At 39.5% G+C, this 22,634-nt stretch overlaps 1 protein-coding gene across 1 annotated transcript in view; it reads left to right on the top strand.

Annotated features, from left to right (window-relative positions):
- POU6F2 (POU class 6 homeobox 2) overlaps positions 1–22,634 on the top strand; it is a 311,703-nt gene that overhangs the window by 205,067 nt on the left and 84,002 nt on the right. Inside the window, exon 5 of the mRNA XM_026082027.1 lies at positions 9,192–9,508. Coding sequence (XP_025937812.1) covers positions 9,192–9,508 — 317 coding nt within the window. The remainder of the gene's footprint in view (positions 1–9,191; positions 9,509–22,634) is intronic.

Raw genomic sequence — 22,634 nt, 5'->3', positions numbered from 1 at the left:
TTTTGCAGAAGCGTTCATTTGCAGCTAAATTCCACTTTTCTTCCATTACCTGATCTGGAAGAGTAAGTATTTCCATTGATAAGTTGAATAAGATGCTAGTTAGTTCATGAAAAGAGGAACGAAATTATGTCCTGACTGAATATGTGGACAGAAACAGTGAATGATTTTTAATTAGATTTGTGGCCAGTTGGCAATTTGTTCTTTGGATTTTGTTCCCTGTCTGTACCTGGGGATTCCTGCTCTGCATAAGCAAATACATTATTTAAGCGGACGTTCTTTTATTAACTGCTGTGTATCCCTTTTAAATTACAGACAATTAATTAACCGCTGCTGAAGAAGCAGCTTAATAGGTGAAGTAAGATCCAGATGCAGTTTGTTCAAGGACCTGCTACTAGCTATGAGGAGCACCAATAATATCTTCCCCATAATTCCGCCACCCAAATTTTCTACTGATGAGCACTTGATCTGTTTGAATAACCTGTTTGTTTATTTCAAGGGTGAGCAGGAAATTGAGGTAGGTGGAAGCATACAAGCAGTCAAAGAGCAGCTAATTCACTGGTGCTGCGAGAAGGTGGTAGACGCCAAGCACAGCAGAGCCAGGATTAGCACCCAAAGCAGCAACATGTTTGGCTGATGAGCCACAGGAGCTGGAGAGAAATCTGGGATTCAGCCTCTCTCATTTTACTGCAAATCAAAAATGAGCAGTCAATCCATCTGCAGCAGATGACCAGCAGCAGAGTCCAAAACTGCTGCTGCACCTGCTGCTTGTTTTTAACCTGTCTGCAAGTAAAGTAAGCAAACTGGAAGGAGGGAAATGGGCAGATCGCCCTAAACTGACCTGTGGTTAACTTAAAGCTTACATAAAACAACTACTGATATTGTGGGATGTTTTGAGATAGACACATCTAAATACAGCTTTTCTTATATATGCTGGTGGGGTTTGTTTGATAACCACAGCAAATAATGAGAAGAATCATGGAAGTGGACGTTCCTAAAGACAGCAAAATAAAGTCACTGTGAGCCAACAGGAGGCAAACATGGTGTACCATAGTAGGGGCACATACCTTCAGGAATGTCTTGTGGTGTGATCGCTTACCAAAATACAGTTCATTTCCCAGCTCTTCTACAATTTCTCGTGTGATCAAGGGGCAAGTTGCTTGGTCTTCCTGTGCATTGATCCCTTATCTGAAAAAAGAATAGCTCTATCTTCTGCTCACATATTGAGCTTACAGCACCTAGCACAGTACCTATGCGCTAACCCAGGGACCTACTCTCACGATTGCTCCTGTAACATAGCTATTAAGCAATATCTAGTGTCATTTAGAGAAAGTTTTGTATTCCTTTTTTATTTTTACATGACTTGATAAAGAATGTCATGTTTGACGTGGTACTTGTGTGTCCCAGCAGGTGAGGAATGGCCTTCAGTCCCAGGGCGTTGAATAGGGTCTGAGAGCATTATGCCCTTGGAGGATCAGGCCACGTGTTTTCTTTTGTTCTGCTCCCCACCTTTTTCACCCTGCTGCTACCACTTTTAATTTTTCATGGCTTGGTAAAAACAGTGAGGAAAAAAATGCCCGTTATTAACAAGGTTGAAGCCTAAGCCACTGCCCCAGCAGATTATTTGTGTGCACAGCACTGCAGCAAGGTAGAGCTGCCAGTCTTGCACCTGGTTCTTGTATTTGCTGTTTTATTGATTGTAAAGGAAAGGACTGGTTTGGGCTGCATTTTTTTCCCTTTCTCCTTATTATGTACACATCTTTGCTTTCTGAGTCACTCACTCCATGGCCGGTTCTCACTGCTCTTCGGCTAACTTCTCCAGTCAGTTGGAATTTGCACACTGGGACAGAATTTGCAGCTGTCTGAAGCTTGGAGTTCTTGATACATAAAGGGAGTTGTCTCAGGTCTCCCAGCTTTTAGACGAGACTGAAAGTAGAAAAAGACAGAAACACAAATATAATGATAGTCCGAGAGATGAAAGCAACTCGTCATACTAAGTCACCTGGTGGGCATGGTATCGTCTGCTACTTCCTTTGGTCAAGGCTGGCGTAAAGTGACATTGTCCTTTGTCATTCTCAGGACACTTCCACAAGCTGAGCTTCAAGGCCAGCCTTTTAAACCACACACACTTTGATCCACTATTCTATTGTATTGTTTAAAAAAAATACTTACACACATGTACAAAAACCCCACTGCATTTCACTTACAGTAACTTCACTTTTAGTTAAGGAAACATGATTCACTTCAAAGACTCTCTTTGAAGAGTCTTCTGATAATTCCTGATCTTCAAAGAACCGCTGCTGTGGCTATACCTGGATAAATATTTCTTTGTCAGGAGAAATATTTGCCATAAACAAGTATAGAACACATACTTGTCTGTCTTTTTCCTGAAAGAATGCAAAATCATCTTTTGAAAGCACCAAGCAGTTCAACCAGTTCCTCTTGACAAAACTTTCCCCCAAGCCTCACATAGACACCTTGCCAATAGAAATGGCAGGGCACCTGATAGACTGGGGACCCATCACTCTCTGAACTGCAAGACAGGCTTCTGCACAGTCTCTTCCAAAGCTCCTGGGGCTGTATGTCATTGCATTGCTTTTTCTACAAGCATTTTTACTCCAAGGCACGTCTAACACATAGTCTGCATAAGTGCCATGGAAATTATGGTTCCCATCAATAGTGGAGCATTTGAAAGAGGCAAGGAGAGAAAAAAATAAACGAAAATTCTGTTTATTAAAGGCTGTGTATGCACAGACTGTCCAGCCGTTGTCAGATGTCCATTATGAGTCATGGTCATTGTTTTCTGAGTCAGCAGTTTGTTGTTTCAAATGTAATTTCTTTGTGTCATTCAGCTGTTCCCTGTCACATCCCTTCAGCTGTGAAATCTTATATTGGGCTCTGTTGGCCTTTAGATGATCATTTTTTCTCTGTCAATTAGTTTCTTTCAAAGGAGTCCTGCAGATTTTTCCCAAGAAATGATACGTTATCTTAAATTCTGATCCACAGGAACATTCTCGTGAGTTCAGTATGGTCTGGAAATCCAATCTTTAGGAATACCATGACATTCTACTCAATTTAATTTTCCATATGTTAAGCTATTCTGTTCTTAAACAATTTGGAACCAGTCCTACTCTCTGTAACTAGAAAATTGCTTTTATCTGGCATAAGGGACTTGATGTAAAGACTCCTGTCCCCTGATCTTTAAGAGAGGCATATTTTCATAATAAATGTATCATGTTGGTAAAATTAGGAGTTTAGCAGATTTAGATCCCGTTTGCTTGATACCCAGCCCTCAGCGTTCAAACACTTACATTGCCCTCCAATTATGTTATGGTGGGTTTTTAATTGCCTGTCTTTGCATGGAAGTCCCAGGACGGTTCCCTGATTGATCCCCTGTGTCTCAATGATACCCTGACTCCAGTTAATGTTTCAGCCATCTGTACAATATGGGCCTAAGGTCCCATTTGCGCTGAGGAAGCAAATGGCTTATTAAAGTCTAATTTCTGCAGTTTGTTCTTGCCTTTGGGCATTTTAAATAGGTTAATGCAATTTTTACAGTACACTCAGGGAACTTTACTCACAGAGTGTTGTCATAAACTAGAGGAAAATAGCCCCTAGATTATCTCAAAATGGAAAGTATTCCAAATATATTTGCCCTAATACTTAGTCAAACTCTCTACCTAGAACAACAGCTTTTTCTTTTTTTCCTTAAGATTCTAGTGTATTATTGTACATTTTAAAGTTTGGTAAGGAAAAAAAATGTCAGATTTATTTAATGCAGTGGATCATTTTTCAGGGAAGTTCCAGTATTCATCAAAATGTGGAGACACCACAGGCACCTGATAAATTATGATGGTTTTCTTCTTAATACTYCCTTTTTATTGCCTATATTCTTTAAAGTGAATTTAGTGCTCATGAAAGATGCTGGATATGACAACAGTAGAAAATGAAGCCCTCTGCTTATCTGCAGAATTGGTACAGGATGAGCATTGGCACTGCAGGTTTCTCCCCATAATACTTTGTGTGTTCTGCAGCTGTAACCTTGAGGGGTCACCTTTAGGAAGGAGAAGATGACTTGGTCACCTTACTCTTTCTATCCTTAGCTGCTCTTCTGGAAGTGCAAATAAAGGTGTCACTTCATSCCATCCAAGGCTGTATTCTTTATGATCTTCCTAATAGGTATTGGGAGACCATCAATTTATTACCTTGACTGTGTGGCAGACTGCCTCCAGTGCAGGCTCTCTGGGTGTCTATGTGCGAATACATCTTCTATAGACCTAATACATCTAATACATCTTCTACAAGGTAGAAAACACTCAAAAGCACTATTTGAGTGCATTGACTTTTGTTCCCTGTATTGACCTAGACTAGATTTGAACCAGTGATTTAGAAATAATATGTTCTGTATTCTATTACTAATCTTTTCAGCCACAAGTCCAACTCTTCCTTTTTTTTCACAAAGAGGATGCTAACTTGTTTAAAGCAACTCATATTTTGCTTTCAAAAAGAAAATTCAAGCATACGCAAGAAACACATTGGGTAGCTGGCTAACCTACCCCTCATTACCCAGTAGGGAGAGAGTGTAAACACAGACTTGCATTAGACTGTTCAGCGTGTGCATTCAATCTTCAGAAATCTGTTTCAAAGAAAGGCAAGGCATATACCTCATTAGAAGAGAAACAACAGGGTGGGAAAAAAAAGCAGGCCATGTCAGTTCAGACGCAAGCCCAGATGCTTAAGTTAGTTACACTTTTCAGTTTGAGGCAGTGTAAATCCTTTCTCCATTACTGGGGAAGTGGAAAAAGGCATTAGGCCCTTGAAATGGCAAGAGCCAAGTTCTGTGCTCAGTCAAATAAAAAAAGGTTTAACGTATGATTTTCTCCCTTTTAGTCCATTGTACATTGTATCAAGGCACTGAATAACATCTATGCAATTATGTAAATGGCAGGATAGAGTTCGGAGTAACACAATACTTTGTAGGCTAAAATTGCTTCTTATTCTTCCTATCCCTTCCTCCTCTTTATGCAGAAACAAACACACACAGGACATTAATAAGATAAATCAGACATTATGTGAAGCTTATCCACAAGAGCAGATTCTAGATACAAATTGAATCCCTGAGCATTAATTTGATCTTATGCCACGCACTGGAGAGGTCTTTGGAATCTGAATTTGTATTGTGAATGAGATGTGAAAAAGAGTTATAATTTTTACATTGTTTTCATTATATAAACATTTGTGGTCTTATGTTCCTCACTCTTTGGAGAAATATGATTAAGATTTAAAATGTATTTTTTTATTTAAAATATAACAAAATTCCTATGCTTATGCAATAATATATAGCCAGAGGCAGCAGGCAGTTGATACTACTATCATTGAGTATAACCATGATTGGGACCTGTATACAGAGCCTTTCCATTTTTCCTGCTAAGAAAATGATTCAGTTATTTTCTCTGCTGTGGATCAAAATGCTTCACACTAGCACCACTGCTTTCGATATGGTTGTGCCAGAGAGGAATTTTTCCCATTGCACCACTCTACTTGATAGAGGGACATTTTAGTTTTGTTTCAGTTTCCCATGTAGGCAACAAGCAGAGAAACATAAGATCGAAGGAAAACATGAAAAGACATGTTTTATGTGAATATTGTTAATGCACAGTGGCACTGCGCATATGGTACCTCCAAAAGGAACTCAGGAGGAGTATGTTTCTTAGATTAATGTTCTCTAAACCCTTAAAGTAGTCTGAACTCCATAATGAGTAGAGAAGTAGGTGAACTGCGGGATCAGAAAGTATGCCTTTGCTGCCTCTTGACCATCCATTTGCACCACTTCAACTCTACATCTCTTATTCTAATGTAAGTGCTTTGATACCATGTCTAAGCATAATCCACTTAAAACAGGATCATAAAATGTGGGGTCATTCCTTGGAAAGTCTGCCATGGCACTGCAACAACCAGGAAATTACAGTCAAAACTTAAGTTTGAAAATGGCATTGTTTCCTTTTAGGTATAAGTTCATGTTACCAGTTTCTTGGATATGGGGTGTATATTCAATATGTATTTTGTTAATGAAAGTTGAAATGTCACACAGCTTTTGTGGATTTTCCTCACAGTTTTTGGTAGTTTGTTTGCATATTTTCATTAATTTCAACCCCTCTTTAAAGTGATGTACTTTATGTTGCCTTTTTTAATCATAGAAAGGATTTTTTTGCATTTTTTTTAGAAATGTTTTTCAAGTCTTGGATGCAATTCTGAAGGAAAGTAGACCCTTTTCACTTAAACATGCCAAAGTTTTATCCAACTATTAGCCAATAAGTCATAAAAATATTCCTGTGAGGTAGGTAATGTGTGTTATCGTTCATATATGCAGACATAACACTATTGTACTACCTGAAATTCCATCAGGCTCCAAGCTCTATAGAGAGTGACAAATGCTAGACAGGTATACAGTTTATAATGGATGAGGTATGCAAGCAAGGTTTGGGCATTCTATTGAATTTCATTACAAACAGTAATATGACACAACCCCTGCTGTGGATGGTATGCACATTGAGAGAGGCAGTGCAATTGGGCAGCATGAACACTGGACTGAAAGCATGATCCAGAGCCCTAAATCCACTTTTGCAGTACACTTACCATGTGGCTTTGGGAGAATCTTGTCTGAACCAACAGTCCTTCCTCCAATCCACTATCTATTTGTTTACCATCGTTGTATTAAACAATCATACCTCACTAAGCTACTTCAATGCAATTTATATCTCAGCATGATAGTAGGCTTCAGGGAAGCTTTTTGAAGGAATTACATGAAATGACAAGAATTTATTTGAATAATTTTATGTAGTAGCTGGCAATGAGCCTGACAGCTTTTCCCTGAGGTAACTTTTCTCCATCAAGAAAACTTTCCCAGTGAGACCATATTCCACCCCAGCAAGTATGAGTGCACTTCCAGTACAGAAGTGAATGATAGAGATATTCCTATGTTGGCCAACATTCAAGTACTGAGCAGTACTGAATCCAAAACTTGTCTAGTCCTAGACAAAGGAGTGAAAAAATCCTCATATTGAGTCAACATCTGACAGTGACAAGTAACATTTCAATGAGAGGAAGAATGTTGCCAGCAGGTCAAGGGGGGTGATCCTCTCCCTCTACTCAGCCCTGGTGAGGCCACATCTGGAGTACTTCGTCCAGTTCTGGGCTCCCCAGTACAAGAGAGACATGGCACTACTGGAGCAAGTCCAGTGAAGGACTACTAAGACGATGAGGGGACTGGAACATCTCTCTTATGAGGAAAGGCTGAGAGAGCTGGGCCTGTTCAGCCTGGAGAAGAGAAGACTGAGAGGGGATCTTATCAATGTGTACAAGTATCTGAAGGGAGGGTGTCAAGAGGATGGGACCAGACTCTTTTCAGTGGTGTCCAGTGACAGGACGCGAGGCAACGGGCACAAAGTGAAACACAGACRCTTCCATCTGAACATGAGGAAATACTTTTTCACTGTGAGGGTGGCAGAGCACTGGCACAGGTTGCCCAGACAGGTTGTGGAGTCTCCTTCTTTGGAGATATTCAAAACATGCCTGGACGCGATCCTGTGCAACGTGCTCTAGGTGACCCTGCTTGAGCAGGGGGGTTGGACTTAGATAATCTCCAGAAGTCCCTTCCAACCTCAACCATTCTGTGACTCTGTAATGGGTGACCAACACACACAAAGCTTTTACTCCTCCTTCGTACAGCCTTTCTGGCTTACCCATTCTGCCTCATCTTTTTCTCTCTCTCTCTTTTTTTTTTTCTCCTTTCTTTTGCTTATTCCAGTTTATGGCTCAATGATTTCATAAGTCATACCAAGACCTCAGGCTCATCCCCAGGGCATAGACATCTGGAAGGCTGAAATAGGGATATCAGCGTGAAAAGAAAGTGGAGACAACTTAGCTTTGTCTGCTGATCCACAGATAACTTGAACAGTGTTGCTAGCCATGAAATCTGAATCCCATTTTAGAAATAACAGAAATAACGGTCTTGATTCACACCTGGTTTACTTTGGCTTTTGCTGGTGGAAATTAGAATACAAAATGGTGTTGGCAAAGCAGTACAGAGGGCAAAATAGTGCAATGACCTTGTAAGCTGTTCCTCTTGGGATCTTATAGCCATCTAACTCTAACCCATAAAATGTTGGTTGAAGTGGGTAAGGACAGACCCCGGTGACCTATTCGGGCCATAATCCCAGAAAGCATCACGTTCCTGTGATGTCCTGGTTGTTGTTTAAACCGTTCTTCCTTAGTGACATCCCTGTGGCACACTTCTTGCCTTCATGAATTTAATCAATGCCTTAGTCTATTTGAAAGTGTCTCTGGGATATACAGTTCGCTCCTGTTTATGCTAAGCAGGTTGATGTAGGCCACCACCTTCCAAGCCTCACATTTGGAGCACATGCTAGCGAAACAGTGACAGAATTTTGCTACCATGAGCAGTGCAAGTGCAGAGCATACCTACCCTTTTTCACAAGAGGAGTTTTATAGCTTTTAGAAATGAATAATAAGGAGCAGGGTCTAATTTCAGAGACGTGTGCATTTTATTGGGCATTTTTGCTACCTATGCACTGCACAAGAAATATCACAGCTAAATGTTTCATTTCCTATTATAGCTATTGTATAAAGATATGACAAAACTCTTTTCAGGGCATCCTTTATTTTACAGCTGTGGTTTTCTCCTCCTCTACATAATAGCACCAGTTCATGTTATGACTGGTTCCAGACATAACTGTTACGTTCATGCTATCACTGCTATGATACATGCAATGACATTCTGAAGGCCTCTTCTTTGGGTGGGCAAAATTCCCATTGGCTTCACTGGTAAACTTGTCTGAGCAAAGTGTGTTGGTCAGCTCTGAGGTCTGTCTGGTGGAAAGAGCCATAGCCTTACTGAAGGGAAATTTTGCTTTCATTGCCTCCAGTGAAGTCCTGCTCTTACCACAGAACTGCACTGGCAGAACCACACGCTGTTATTTATGTGAACGTGTTCATTAACTTCCTGCCAGAACCCRAATACTGTGAATACTACAGTATTGCAACCTGAACCCAGCTGAGCTCAGCGGGACGTGTGCCCCACACTGTAACGGATCCAGAACTTAATCCAGGATATCTTTAACTCAGTAGATGGTGCTGAACCCTGCATAACTCTCTTCCCTCTCTTCAATTCACAGCTACCTCATCCCTGAACTCCCAGCTGCAACAGCTTCAGCATCTTCAGCAGCTGCAGCAGCAGCAGCAGCAGCAAGGCCAGCAGCCACAGCAGCAAGGCCAGCAGCCGCAGCAGCAAGCTCAGCCGGCACAGCCTCCACAGCCACCCCAGCAGACCCCGCAGCCGCAGCCATCAGCCCAGCCACAACAGAACCAAACACAGTCCCAGAGCCAGAGCCAACCTCCTCCTGCCCCACCATCCTCCAGCTCCCCTCAGAAACCCAGCCAGTCGCCAGGACATGGCCTCCCATCTCCTCTTACTTCACCAAATCCACTGCAGGTAGGGTGCTAAGTACAAATCTCTAATGGTTTTGCAACGGTAAGTGCATACTCTCCCAATGCAAGGGGAAATCAGATGAATGTTACACCTTCTGACCATGCAAGCTGAGAAATTCTACCTCATCTTAGTTAATCCTTACAAGCATGCGCTTTAGGCCAAAAAGCCTGATAAACCAGAAAAGCATAACTAATGACTGTCCTAGCCTGTTTCTTTCTGAAGAGTAAGCATCTTTTGCTCATAAAGTCCATACTATAAAGCCCATAGAAAACTATCTGATTTTTTCCATGGATGCGGTGGTGTGACCTTCACAAATGGCATTTGCCCAGCAGTCACCCTTTGTGATAACTTGTGGGGGCAGCAAAATTAGCTGCTCATTATCAGATGATCCTGACTGTCCCTGAAAAAATAAAGCTTCTACTGGTGAATGTGTGCAGGGGATGGATGAGTAACCCTTTCTCTTGAAACCACAGTCCTAAAGTTTATCCTGTTAAGGATCAAATATTTGTGTTAAGATTCTCAGTATAGATCCAAAAGCTAAGAAAGCCAGAGTTAATTCCTTTCCTAGGTGCTCACTCCACTGACATGGGTGTTTTTGAGTATACCGCAACAACAAATGCAGCACCCACACTGATGCTGAACTCTGCCTGTCTTGCAACTCCCAGCCAGAAATATGAGAGCTCTAATATAACAGTCCAARTATCTTACACTTGGGTGTTCTTATACAATAGGTGTCATGCTGTATCCACGTCCTGCAAGAGCAGCTTTGACTATACCCACAAGTATGATTCTGAATAAACACCATTGTGAATAAATCTGTGAAGTGAGCAGATTCTGTTTTGATGGGCAGTGGAACTGCACTTAAAACAAGCAAGAAATGTTGCCAACAAGAAAAGTCTCAGTTCACTTTATTCCCTAAATTTTGAGACCCCACTTTCAAGATTTTATCCACACTGATGGCTTCAGCCCCATTTGCTGCCGAAATTGAACTGCATTAGCTTAATAATTAAATAATCCTTTTTCAGGCAATTAAGGGAATTGGTTTACAAGAAGCTGTGTTTTCTATGTGGCCAGTTAAACCTGGCATTAATCTGAGTTGCAGCTAAATTGTATCAAATCTGGTTTTTTAATGGTTTAGCTAATAGACTTAAAAGTCCACAAGAGATGTGTCCTTGCTTCGTGAACCTTTTCTTACACTAGAGCATAATGTTTCTAGAGCTTCTTCTGTGTATTGTCTTAAGGGCTACTTAAGTGCTACTTAGTGCACAGTCTATCATGCTAGTGAGTGCTTTGGGACTCTTTAATATGCAGATTATTGACAAACAGAGAGAGAAATAGCTCCAAAGGAGCTTCTGTTACATTTTAGTGTCTTGGTGCAGCTGCAATATATGCACACTAAGTATATATACTCCACATGTTGCTAAAACTGCCTGCTAAATACTTTCCTGCAAAAGTTGCTGTGCATTCAGTTTTCCAAACAAAACAAATGCACACAAAAGTTAAGGCTGGGGGAGGGAGGAACGGGGATGAGCTTACTGAATATACCTCAGGAGGGATGTACTAACAATGACTTTGAACTTGAAATCTTAGCTCTCATGTGGCCTCCACTCCTAATCTAATTCTGAATATTTCCAGTCTCATCTGTGACCTATAGGTACAGGCCGGTAGGAGTGCTTACTACTGTTTAGCTCTGCAGGGTCATGTCTCAATTTCAGAAGCACAATAAAAGTAAGTAAAACCAATAATTCCTTGTATAAGAGGCGCTCATGTCAATGTTCTTATGGAGATACCTTGGCACGCCACTCTCTTTAACGTGTTATCCTCCCAACTACCCCTCTGGGGACAGTCTGGATATGACAGACTGAACTATAGCAAAAGGAGGGAATCGAGTACTCTGAGATGGTTTTAGTTCAAACGCTATCTCCTAAACCACTCCCTTTAAGTTCTGGGATTAGAGCTAATGAAAGATACCAAAGTGAGAGATCTGGCACTCCCACTGGGTTGTATTCAGCCAGTGCTGCTAAGCCAGCTGAATGAATCGGACGCTTTCAGAGCACCAGCCAATGAATTTTAAGTCATTAGCTGTCAGCTCTGGCTCAACATTAAAGATTTCCTAATAAATTTGGGGTTAAATATTTTTATGCTCTTTCCTCTGTGATCCATGCCGTTTAAATAGCCATAAAAAAACAAAGTTTTTCACACGTACGAATATGCCATGCACTAACATCCTGAATAGAAGCCTGGATTCAGTATAGTACTTCAAGCCTAGCCTTAAGGATGGGTGTAGGACTGTTGACTTGGCCTTCCAGCCGTTTCTACAGCAAGCATAATACTTCCCAAGCTTCCCTAAGATACTGTGTTTAAGAAATACTTAAGAAGAACTTGAAACATGGTCTGTGGTATTACTGAGGACTGAGAGACTCTCTAATATGCAAACCAGCGATACTCAGAAATATCTCCAGAGGAACTTCTGTTGTACTTTATATATGGTTTAATGATATGTTTGTGTACTTTTCTAAAGCAGAGCAGTGGTAAGATCTCCTCCATTAAATTTGAATTTCCATTCAAAATCCTGTGGAGAAAAACTGTTTTACCTCCATACATTTAGCTTGAGGATTGGAGCTGAAATTGTTTTCTTTTATACAAGTGTGAAAAAAAGGAGAGAGCAGACATTTGGCATCAGTTCATAGATCCAGTTCATAATGGCTGCTTAGAATGTGGATTTTTTTAATGTCCAATGCTTTAACTTAAAAATCGACCTAGAACTAAATTAAAGATATTATGGTCTCTAAGGTAATGATCTTTATGAACTAGAATGAAATGGGTTTTGTTTGAAGAATATTAAGGGAATAAAGATCAAATAAGTTAAAGTTTGACAGCTTAAATTTCATTTCTGAATTCTTGATTTTTTCATGTGGGCTTTATCCTCTTACATTATTCAGGATCTGTCTGAAAGATATTGGTTTAGAACAATGCAACCTCAAAAAATTGTCATGGAATGTCAGTAATTCAAGAGGATGATTGTGTTTGTTTCAAAAAACTCTGAAAGATAACAGCAATTACATCTCAAAATGTACAGATGCTGTCGTGTCCTTCAAAAAGCAAATTAAATGAAAATGACTTGCTTAGGTATACCTGAGCGAGATACTTTTGCTAGCCAGTCAGAAATTAATAATACTTGTGCAGTGTACACTGATTAAAACTCTCAGAATGATTCTTGTCAGATTGTTCTGTAATACACTGCTATAATTTGATCATTATTCTTTAATCCATCCAGTGGGCTGGCTTGTAGTTACAAAACTTATATTTAGTAAATATTCTTAATGATTGTGTAGTAAGAACAAAAAGTTTAGTTTAAGTTCAGGGCGTGCTGACATTAGTGATGATGCTCCTGATTTACTTTGGTAATGCACAACACTGCAGAATCAGGGTTGTTACTGATTTGAAAAAGACAACAAACCAGAAGAGAATTTTCCAAAGTAGATTTGCATTTCAGCAGGTAGTGGGGTCAGGTAGATCATGGAGGACCCACATCCCTTCATTTTAAAATGGTGAAATTCTTCATTTGGATAGTTGTAGACAGATTTTTAGTTCCATTGGGCCACTTGATTGAAAAAAAGTGATCCAGAGGCAAAAAACAGCCCAGCTCATAATGTAAACTCGGGACTTCAAAACTTTTAATTCTGTGAATATGTCCTTCTCCAAATACACTTCTCCTTTGAATATTTAATGTTATTACAGGGCAAACTCTACGGGTTCTTGAATGTCCAGCATGTTGCAACTTCAAAGCATAGTTAGCACCTCTTATAGAGTTTCCATTCAATTAAATTTCTGGAGCCATAAGATCTTGATTATATGCTGTATAAAATTAGATGAACCAAATACTAAGTAGCCCATTATTCTGCTTGACTGCCAGAATAAGATGCTTTTTATCAGCAACATATATTTAACTGGCCTGGCCCCAAATGGGAGCTTAGCTTCTGGTGCTGACACTCATTGTGTGTTTTAGTGGTATGGATAAGAGGAACCTACCCACAGACAGATCTACAAATAGAAAAATTCCCAATGATTTTTACTGCAGTGCTCATGTGTGGGTAGGAACAGACAAACAGGAATCCCTCAAGGATTGCCCCACTGTAAAATTATTCTGACTGTTTTCAGAAGTCTTTTCTAAAGCCCCTTTTTGTCATAGAAACCTACCTACAATAACTGAAGCTGATGGAAGATGATGAGTGAGAAAAAAATAATAATAAAAAGAGGGAAGAAGAGAAGTGGGGAGATGACAACAGCAGAAAAATCTTCCAAGTAATAGGAAACTCTAGGATTGCAAAAACAGAACCTACTTCAGATTAAATTTTTATACTAATCTTAAATAATGTATTTGGCACCTCAACTCTTTTATAACAAAGGAGAAAAGAAAAGCAGAAAGGCTGAAACACTCAGCTGTAAATGAGTGAGAATGTATATACAGATGCCTGAGGCTCCAACACTCAAAAAAGCCCAAACTGACCCTTCCCCTCCCTCCCAACCGCATTCACTGGTTAGCTTCTCATTAAGGAAAAATCTACTTTAAAAAAAAAGCTCAGTGTTTACTGACACTTTGATAAATTTACATATATTTAAGATACAGAAGGAGCAACAAAGTCTCTGTTGGTTTCAGAAAGGCAGCCAGGATTAGTTTGCAAAGTGAGGGGCTGTCTTTCTGTCTGTGTTTACATCCCAGACCTGTTGTGTTATGCTCGTAGACTCCTGATGAAACTTGATCAAGATTGTAACACCAATATCCCACTGAATTTTCTGCTGAAGTTAACTAGCTTTCTTGCTGCCTGTGATCCTGTGCAATGTCAGGCTGTCAGAATCTGTTCCCAAGTTATTTGGAAATCAGTTTGACAATGAAATCTTTTATAAATGGTAAGTGCAAAGTTTTTAATCCACTTTCCAGGGCTTCCTTACTTTTGGTATTGATTGGGAGTGAGATATTGCACATCACAGTGCAACATGTGCAGYCCATACTTATTTGGGAAGATTCATGCCCATCCGCTACTTAGCGTGAGCCTGCCAAAGTGCTGATCATAGGTGGATTTCCAGGAGGTACTGGCAAGACCTTGGCCTCAGCCTACGATTAGTAACCTGGAACCTCACCTGCAGGCAGCTCAACTGGAGTGAGCTTGGTGAACCGCTGAGAATATTTTGCATATTTCCTACCCATACTCATTCTAAACAGGTCCAAAAAGATTCAGACAGCTTGTTCTGCTGAGAGTCTTGGATTTATGAGTATTCTGATAGTATTTTAATGATTTTTGTGGGTTGATGAAAGTGATTTCACCAGTGGCGGGCAGGTACTTGTCTGAAAATTTCCACTAGCTAGAAAGTCATGGTCACACTGTGTGCTACACCTATACACACACTTATAACTTTTCCCAAATGCCATTGTGGTTCAGATCCTCTCCTTTTGTTTTATGCCCTTCCTTTTGCCACTCCCTTTGCAGTCATTCCCTGAACCATGCAGACATTTCTGTTCACAACTATTTTGTAACAGAGCCTCACTGGAGAAAATTGGTGGTTTTGAGTTGCAGTGCGGTCTGGAGCTCCTTCTCTTCTCACCTCTCCTGGGCACTTCCACAATCCTCCTCAACCCTTCTAGCTCTACTGTCTGTCCTGCCGCTCCATCATGGTGACCTGGCAGGTTGTCATGGCTGGACCCTCTGTGCCATGCCGCACCATGCTCCCTGGACTAGGGTGCAGTGCAGAGATGTGCACATAGGTTTTCTGGCAGACCTAGCTTGTTTGAGGACTGCTGCCCCTCACGTCTTGTGCTCACTGCAACCTACACAGATGTCATTTCCACAGAAAGGCTAGTTTCAATTTTGTATAAGATCGTATTCATTCCAAAGGAACAAGTACGGTTTCAGATCTCCTCCTCCTCAGCTATCTATCTTCCTTCTCCCAGAAGCTCACTGCTATTTTGGGTCAYTGAGGTATTGGGCCTTCACACTGCAAAGCTGTTGAATACTGCGTTTAAACAGAGCAAAAAGATGTTTAAGGGTTCTCAAAGAGACTATATAAGCAAGTCTTTCATTCCCTGAGGAAACCCTCTCTCAGTTGGAGCGCTGGCTGCCTGGTCCATCCAAATACACTCTGTAGGTGTTGCTATTTTCAGAAGCACAAGGAGTATCAATGTCTGACTCACATTTAAAGCAAAGGAAATTAATCTTCGAGCAAAACAACTGGCATTATTAGCACCCAAGGGGCAGAAGCTGAGGCTAATATAGGAAACCATTTGGTAGAGAATTCTCTGAAGGAGAGGAAAGTGGAGCTGTTTGCCTAGCAATCTCTGGCTTCTGAAATGGGAGCGTTTAATAAACTCCCTAAAGCAACTAAAGTATTTAATAAACGGGGAAATAAATAATAAATAAGATCCTCCCAGGACAAATTTGGGAAAGGATTCATATCCCATAAGGTCTTCTATTCCCTATTGCCTCTCTAAACAGAGAGGGACCCTCAGGGATCCTAGGGACAGAAAAAATTAACACAGCACTCAAATACTCTTTTGAAATCAATGGATCTGGTTTGCTAGCATTAATTTTTCTTAATTTCTCTTTTCACCTCATTTCCAAAAATTTACAGAGAAGGAGATATCCCAAATCATTGCTTATTTCTCCTTATTTTTTTCATACCCCTCACCTCTTTGTAATAATGCAAAAAAAGCCCAACCCAAACAAATGAAGAAATAAAGCAATTGCAAGACATCACAGCTTTCTATTTCTGTGAGAAAAAAAAAAATCTCTACTTAGAGGCAAGTGGACCAAGTGAGCACAGACAACCTAGTGGCTTCTTGAATCTGACTGAAGAGCAATATCCTGGAAATGGTGTAGCCCAGATGTCATATCATTCAAGGCTTCATCTTGTACAAACAAGCACCTTAAATAAGTTGCTCAGCTTCTAGGTGCTACCTCAAAAAAAAAAAAAAATAGCAAACCATGCTAGGCTGTGTTTTAAAATTTAAAATTAAGTCTTTCTTAGCAGTATTGCAGAGATCTATCAGAGCGTCCACTTGTGGATTTCGCTGCAGATGCAGGTTAAGGCAGGTGTTTAAAAAAATAATAATACTTTCTCTTTTTTATTGGTAGCCAGAATGTTTTGAGAGAGTGACTAAGCACAGGCCTGGAGATTATGAAATTTGCTTAAGTGCTAATGGGTTGATTGCTGTGTTACAGCCTGCCGTCTTTACTAGAAATTGATTGACTGGTGCTGCAGGTCTTCACACTTGACGCTCAGATTTGACTCGAAAATTCTGCCAAGTCTTTTACTCTGAAATTTATCTTAATTAGATCTGAAAGACCTGCCACAGCAGAATAGTCACACCGATTAAAATGAAAAACAGGAGAAATTACTGATCAAATTAATCATAATGTCGGGTTACAGCTGTAGGTCTGATGTAATTTGCCACTCCACTGAGTTACATCGGCCCAGGCACAGGAAAGAGAGCTGGTTTTATGCTGATCTGTAACACCAGCCAGCTTCGGGCAGCCCATCAGGACATTTATTTCATTCATTCTCTTGGCTTATTCTGACCTTAGTGCTGCAACTAGAAACAAATTAGGCAAAAGAAAAAAAAAATCCTTTTATCCAAGGGGTCGCACTGGAAACGTGAGCTTTCCAGATCCTCCTTGTTTCATTTTTCCCCCTTCTCCACCAACCTTCTACTTTCRTTTGAAGTAACCAACAATTAATTATGTGGAAATTGGAAAATTAAAAGGTTAAAGGTTACCACCTCAGGCACAAGCCAGAAAAGTGTTCCTAGTGCAATAGTAGCTCTTAAATTAGGGTAATTTAAGGAAATGGGTATATAGCAGCACAGGAGAGAAGGCAAGTTCTAGCAKGTAGATCAACAAACAGACCAGACATCTTATAGATCTGATGATCCTAAAATGTATTGTTAAATGATGTACTTGCAATGTACTACATTCTAATGTGACAATGTTTTTTAAAAAGATTGAACAAATTCATGGTTGAATCCGTGTGAAAGTGAGATAGGTTGTGGGTGTTAAGGGACCCTATCAAAAACATTTTAATCTGGAAGAACAGTCTCCCATAAGATTTTCTTCTGTTAGCACAGTTTGAATGACTTTTAGGGCAACCTGTCTTATAGCACCTCTGTATTTTTGTTGCTCTGCTGATCCAGACCAACATCAAGAAATGAAGATATTTGCCACCAGCTGAGAAAGGAAATGAAGTAAAGAAAAGAGAAGAAGAAACTAGTTGAGCATTTTGAGTCTCAGAAAGATTTCAGGCTTACCTTTCAAAATATATCCAATTTTTATTTTGATACTGTAGTAAATAAAATTATTCAGGAATTTTCTAAGAGATTTTTCTTTTCCAAGTGCAATGCAATTCCCCAAAGTTGTTCCCCTCCAAAAAAACTTTCATTTAAATTTTCTGTTGTACATCTCAGTAGTGGAAATAGTTGGAGATAGGTTTTGTTTAAAATCAGTTTAAGTTGTATATATAGACAATTAATTACACTGAATTGCCAAAAAGTGATTTAACAAGAGGAAGTGAAAACATTTTAATTCAGGTTGATGATTTGAAAACTGCTGAAATACTTTGTCATTTTCAAATGCATGTTTTTGTGTCCTGAAATATTTCAATATTGCAGCTTTTCATATGTATTTGCATCAGAAATTGCATCTTATGAGAATTTCATGCAGGACAGAAATTAAAATTATTTCTGATAGCTCAGATATGACCAAATATCCTGTGAGGACTCCAGCTGGAGAACCAAGTTGGGTTATGTTTGTGACAAAGATTGGAAGGCAAAGCTGAGTTTCCAGAGGAGAAAAACTCATGTAGGAAAATAATGCACCATGTATTGCTAGGATTATCTTTTTAGTAAAAGAATGATGATGGTGCATTCAGGTTCTTAAAGGAGCTGAGATTCTTTAAAGCAGCAATATATCACTGTATATCTGCTAAGAAATACTTACATGCTTGTAAAAAGCATGAGGGAAACAATCAAACTGAGGAGGATCCATGACAAAAAAACCCAGCTGCTTTAACGAAAAGCCTAAAAAGATGGGCCCAGGCCCAGCAGGATCTGCGCAGAGCAGTACTCTGTAGTAGTGGTGGCCAATAGATCGATATCATAAAATGAATCTAAATGCGTGTGATAGTAAATTATATCAAAATTGTTAGTTGCTAATGCAACTCGTTATTCCCAGGACTCGTCTGAGGCTGCTACTCCCACCTAGGCAGGACTCCCCAGGGACAGGGCCTGATTTTTAGAGCAAAATAGGAAAACCATAGGAGGAGGAGAGGGGAACAAACCAATATCTTTGCTTTGCACAGTGCTTGAATTCCTACTGACCTTTTCTGTGGTATTTCAGTGGTAGTGAGACACCAAAAAATAAAATATTATGAAAGGCTGAAATTGTGTCACTGATCACCACTCTGGTATAAGCTGCTGTGTGCGTTTCCATCCTACCTCTCTCTGCGGCCTTCCAGTTTATAACAAGACCCAACCACTACTACTAGGGAAGTTGGCAGGAATCTTCTCACAGCTTTCAAATGAGACAGGAGCAGGCTCAGTATGCCATTAGGAAGGTTTCCTCCTCTTCTCCCTCCCCAACTTTGTAGAGTTGCAGCTTCGTATTTTTTTTAACTGTCTTCTGACTATGAAACGTGCTCTCAATGCAATCAAAATGTGTGTCTGACAGAATTTTCAGTTCATGTAAAACAAATATAAAAATAAACAAAACTTTGAGAAAACCAAGCCATTCTAAAATCCTTGATGTTTTCCCCATAGACATTCATAGAGTATGTCTTGGGGGAAATCACTGGTGCTTCAAATGTACAAGCAGGTGTAGAGATAACATATGTCAGTCCCATAGACCCAAACTTGGCAGCCCATGCTCTTGTGAGTGAAAACTGCAGGAGGAGGGGAGGGAAAGGAGTTCTTTTACTTCTACACAGAATCTGAATATTTAGCTGTAATCTCATTATCAAATTATGCCTTTGCTTATTGAATTAACTTTTGAAAAATAATTTGCATCAGGAAGCACTGTGCTCTAGTAAATGGGTTGCTGGAGTCAGGAAAGTCAGATTGCAGTCCCAGCTCCTTCACTGTGTGGCATGTCACTTCATCCATCTGTTCTTTTGTTAACTCTCCCACCATTGTTTGAGCTGTTTAGACTGTAAGCTTTTACAGTTTTTTGATATAATGCAATGAGGCCTTGGTCTTGCATTGGGCTTCTGGGTACTACTGTAATACTAATACTACAAAAGCAATGAATATTCAGAATTGCATAGCCCCAGTCACTCGCTCACTGAATTCAGAGCAGTATTGCTGTTGACTTCAGAGGACACAGAATTGGTATCCATTTTGTTTTCAAGTATATTGAATATTTTGAAGTTTCTGTCAGCTGCTCAGTGTGCTGTCAAATGCACTAATGAAAGGTTTTCCTAAAGTTAATTTTCCTACTCGTAATACAATAACCAAATTTGCTTTAACACTTGAAAAAATTCATCCATACTGAAGAGAATCAGTTGCTTAATCCTAAAATTAAAGGTTATTGCATGCAAGAGAAAATAATTACATGCTCAAAGTATGGAAAAAAGAAAACTTTTTTAATATGTAGGTATTTGTATAATTAAAGACTAATCAAGCATGAAGGCTGCTGACTAAACCAGAAAATGAGATTGTTGGCAAGCAGTATTGTAATGTAAATGCCATTTTTGTTTAAGTACTAAAAAGCTGGAGGAATGATATCCTGAACAGATTAAAAGCAAACAGCATTGATGATAAATATTTATCAGATTTCAAATGCAACACATGGAGATTTTTATATTTTACATGCAAAATATATTGGCATTGAAATATTCAGTCACTTTTCAAAGGTTTGTTCACATCTTCACTTTAAAAATGTTGAAAAACAAGCATTCCCTAGTAAGAGAAACAGCTTTAGAACTCAGTCTTAACCTGTAGCAATATGAGTAATCTCTAGGCAATAGAAAACAGCTGAGAGTTGCGCACATACTTAACTGGAGATGTACAAGATCAACGTGTGGGGCTGGAGACTCAGAATTTTAATGGTCTTTATGTGTGCTTTATTTTCTTTTCTTTGTTCCCAAAATGTTTGCATTAATTTTTCAAAAAGAAATAGAAGCTTTTCAAACTTAAATCCATGCCATGAAACAAACACATAGTAAAGTATATATGGAAGGCTTACATATACACAGAAATTAGCTCAGTGTAACCACTGTTTTTTTGGAGAGAACTGATTTAGCTAAATCTTTGTATCTTCTTGGGGGCAGTGCTTTTAAAGTGGTTTAAAAGCATTGCACTGGTTAAATATGTTCATTATATACCTTTGCCTTATGTCCTTGTAGCCTAAATATTGTTCAGAAATGGATTTAAATATATCTGGCTACACCAAGAGTTCAGGAGAGTGAGGAAATGTTAGAACTGAGGTACCCGGATGTGTTTTGGTTTCTACCCCTTTTCAACTGTCCTCAGAGTTGACAGTACTCAGCACACAGACGCAGAGCAGAATCCATCTCTTAATCAAGCCTGACCCTGCAATACTGTATAGATGAGTTAAAATTAAATAATACTTTGTGAAAGTCTAATGCTAGTCTCCTGAATGAGCATTGATCTAATTTTAAGAAGTGTAGAGGCACTCCCATTGATGTGAACTGTAGAAATTTTTACTTACCACTTGAAGGGACAATATAGGGACTTCAAACACTGATTTTTTAAAAAAATCTTGCTCTCATCTGTAGTTTATATCACAGGAAATTGGCAGTTTGCAAATTTCAAGATTCAGACTATTTTAGCAAGGGTCATATAATATTCTGTGTTTATTTGAGTTACTGGCCTCTTAAATGTATGCAAATGCTGAATCAAATTCAGGTATCAGAACAACTGCATGGCTTCACAGTTGGCCATATAAATATATCATTATTAAGGTGCTTTATAATAGGAATATCTATTCCTTTAAGCAATTCATCTTTACACTAGTCTAATGACACTAAAGATTATATTGCTAAAAACACACTAAGCAAAATAGTAGGAAAAGTAGACAACCTTGTGTGTAGACCAGACCCACCTTCACTGGTCCAGCAAGAAGCAAACTAGAAGATGCAGCAAAGCAGTGAGAGCAGAGATACTCAATTGCTTGTTTGTGAACCAGGCCTGACCCGTGGCAAGTTTCTATCCACACTCCAAAGGAGCAAATAAAAGAAAAATAAAAGGCTTTTGAAGGCAACTGCAAATGTTCTTTGCCCTGGGAAGTGCTTGTTGCATGTCCTCCCCAGAGTAGCCCAATTAGCTGAGCAAGGTGCGCAGGTAAAAAGCCTGTCTTTATTTTTTGGGGGGGATTTTCACACATGCCTGAGTGAAGCATAGTAAGTTTTAGGCAGCCTGTCACCAAAGACACCCTAATTCTTTTCCTCCACAGGGATGGCAGTGCCTCCCAGAGATTGCTGATCCTGTCAAGCAGGTGATAATTCACTAACCATTTTTGTTTTTAAGTAGCATTAGTGTTATATAAAGTTTAAGCTATAAGCAGGGTTTACCTATTATTTCTAGAATGGAGATTACCACAGTTTACTGAGGAAAAGATGGTTACATGTAAATTATTTAAAGGCTGAAAGAGACACTTTTGCAAGTCGTTAAACTACCCTATGTCTTGGAACACAATGAAGATATCCCTAGGATATTTATCTGAGGGGTCTACAGGTCAAAAGGGGAATGGAGTCAGCAGAAAAAGAAGCAGTCACATACAGAAAGAGCAATTATTCACAAAATAAAAATGAGGACAGCCATTAGAAGTGTCAGCATAAACATCTGATAGGCCTTTAGTGGGGTCATTACTTATGGAAAAAGTCATTACTGCCCATTTTGCACTAGACACTGCATACCTAGTTCATGGCAAACATGGCTCACAATAGTGTTCATTAATATGGAAAACCTTCAGAGAAGCCTCAAACCACCCAAAGAAATTTAAAAACTGCTCCCAATTCTCTGTCTTTATACTCATTGACAAGCATAAACTTAAACAGGGTCTTAAAATGCTCAACACTTGTATATATCAGCTCCATTTACCTACCTGCATCAGTAAGGACGTGG

The sequence above is a fragment of the Apteryx rowi genome, unplaced genomic scaffold, assembly GCF_003343035.1.
Source record: "Apteryx rowi isolate R43461 unplaced genomic scaffold, aptRow1 scaffold_565, whole genome shotgun sequence".
In the NCBI taxonomy this organism is placed as follows: Eukaryota; Metazoa; Chordata; class Aves; order Apterygiformes; family Apterygidae; genus Apteryx; species Apteryx rowi.
Note: the sequence above shows the minus strand (reverse complement) of the source record. Positions and strands in the feature narration are given on the sequence as shown.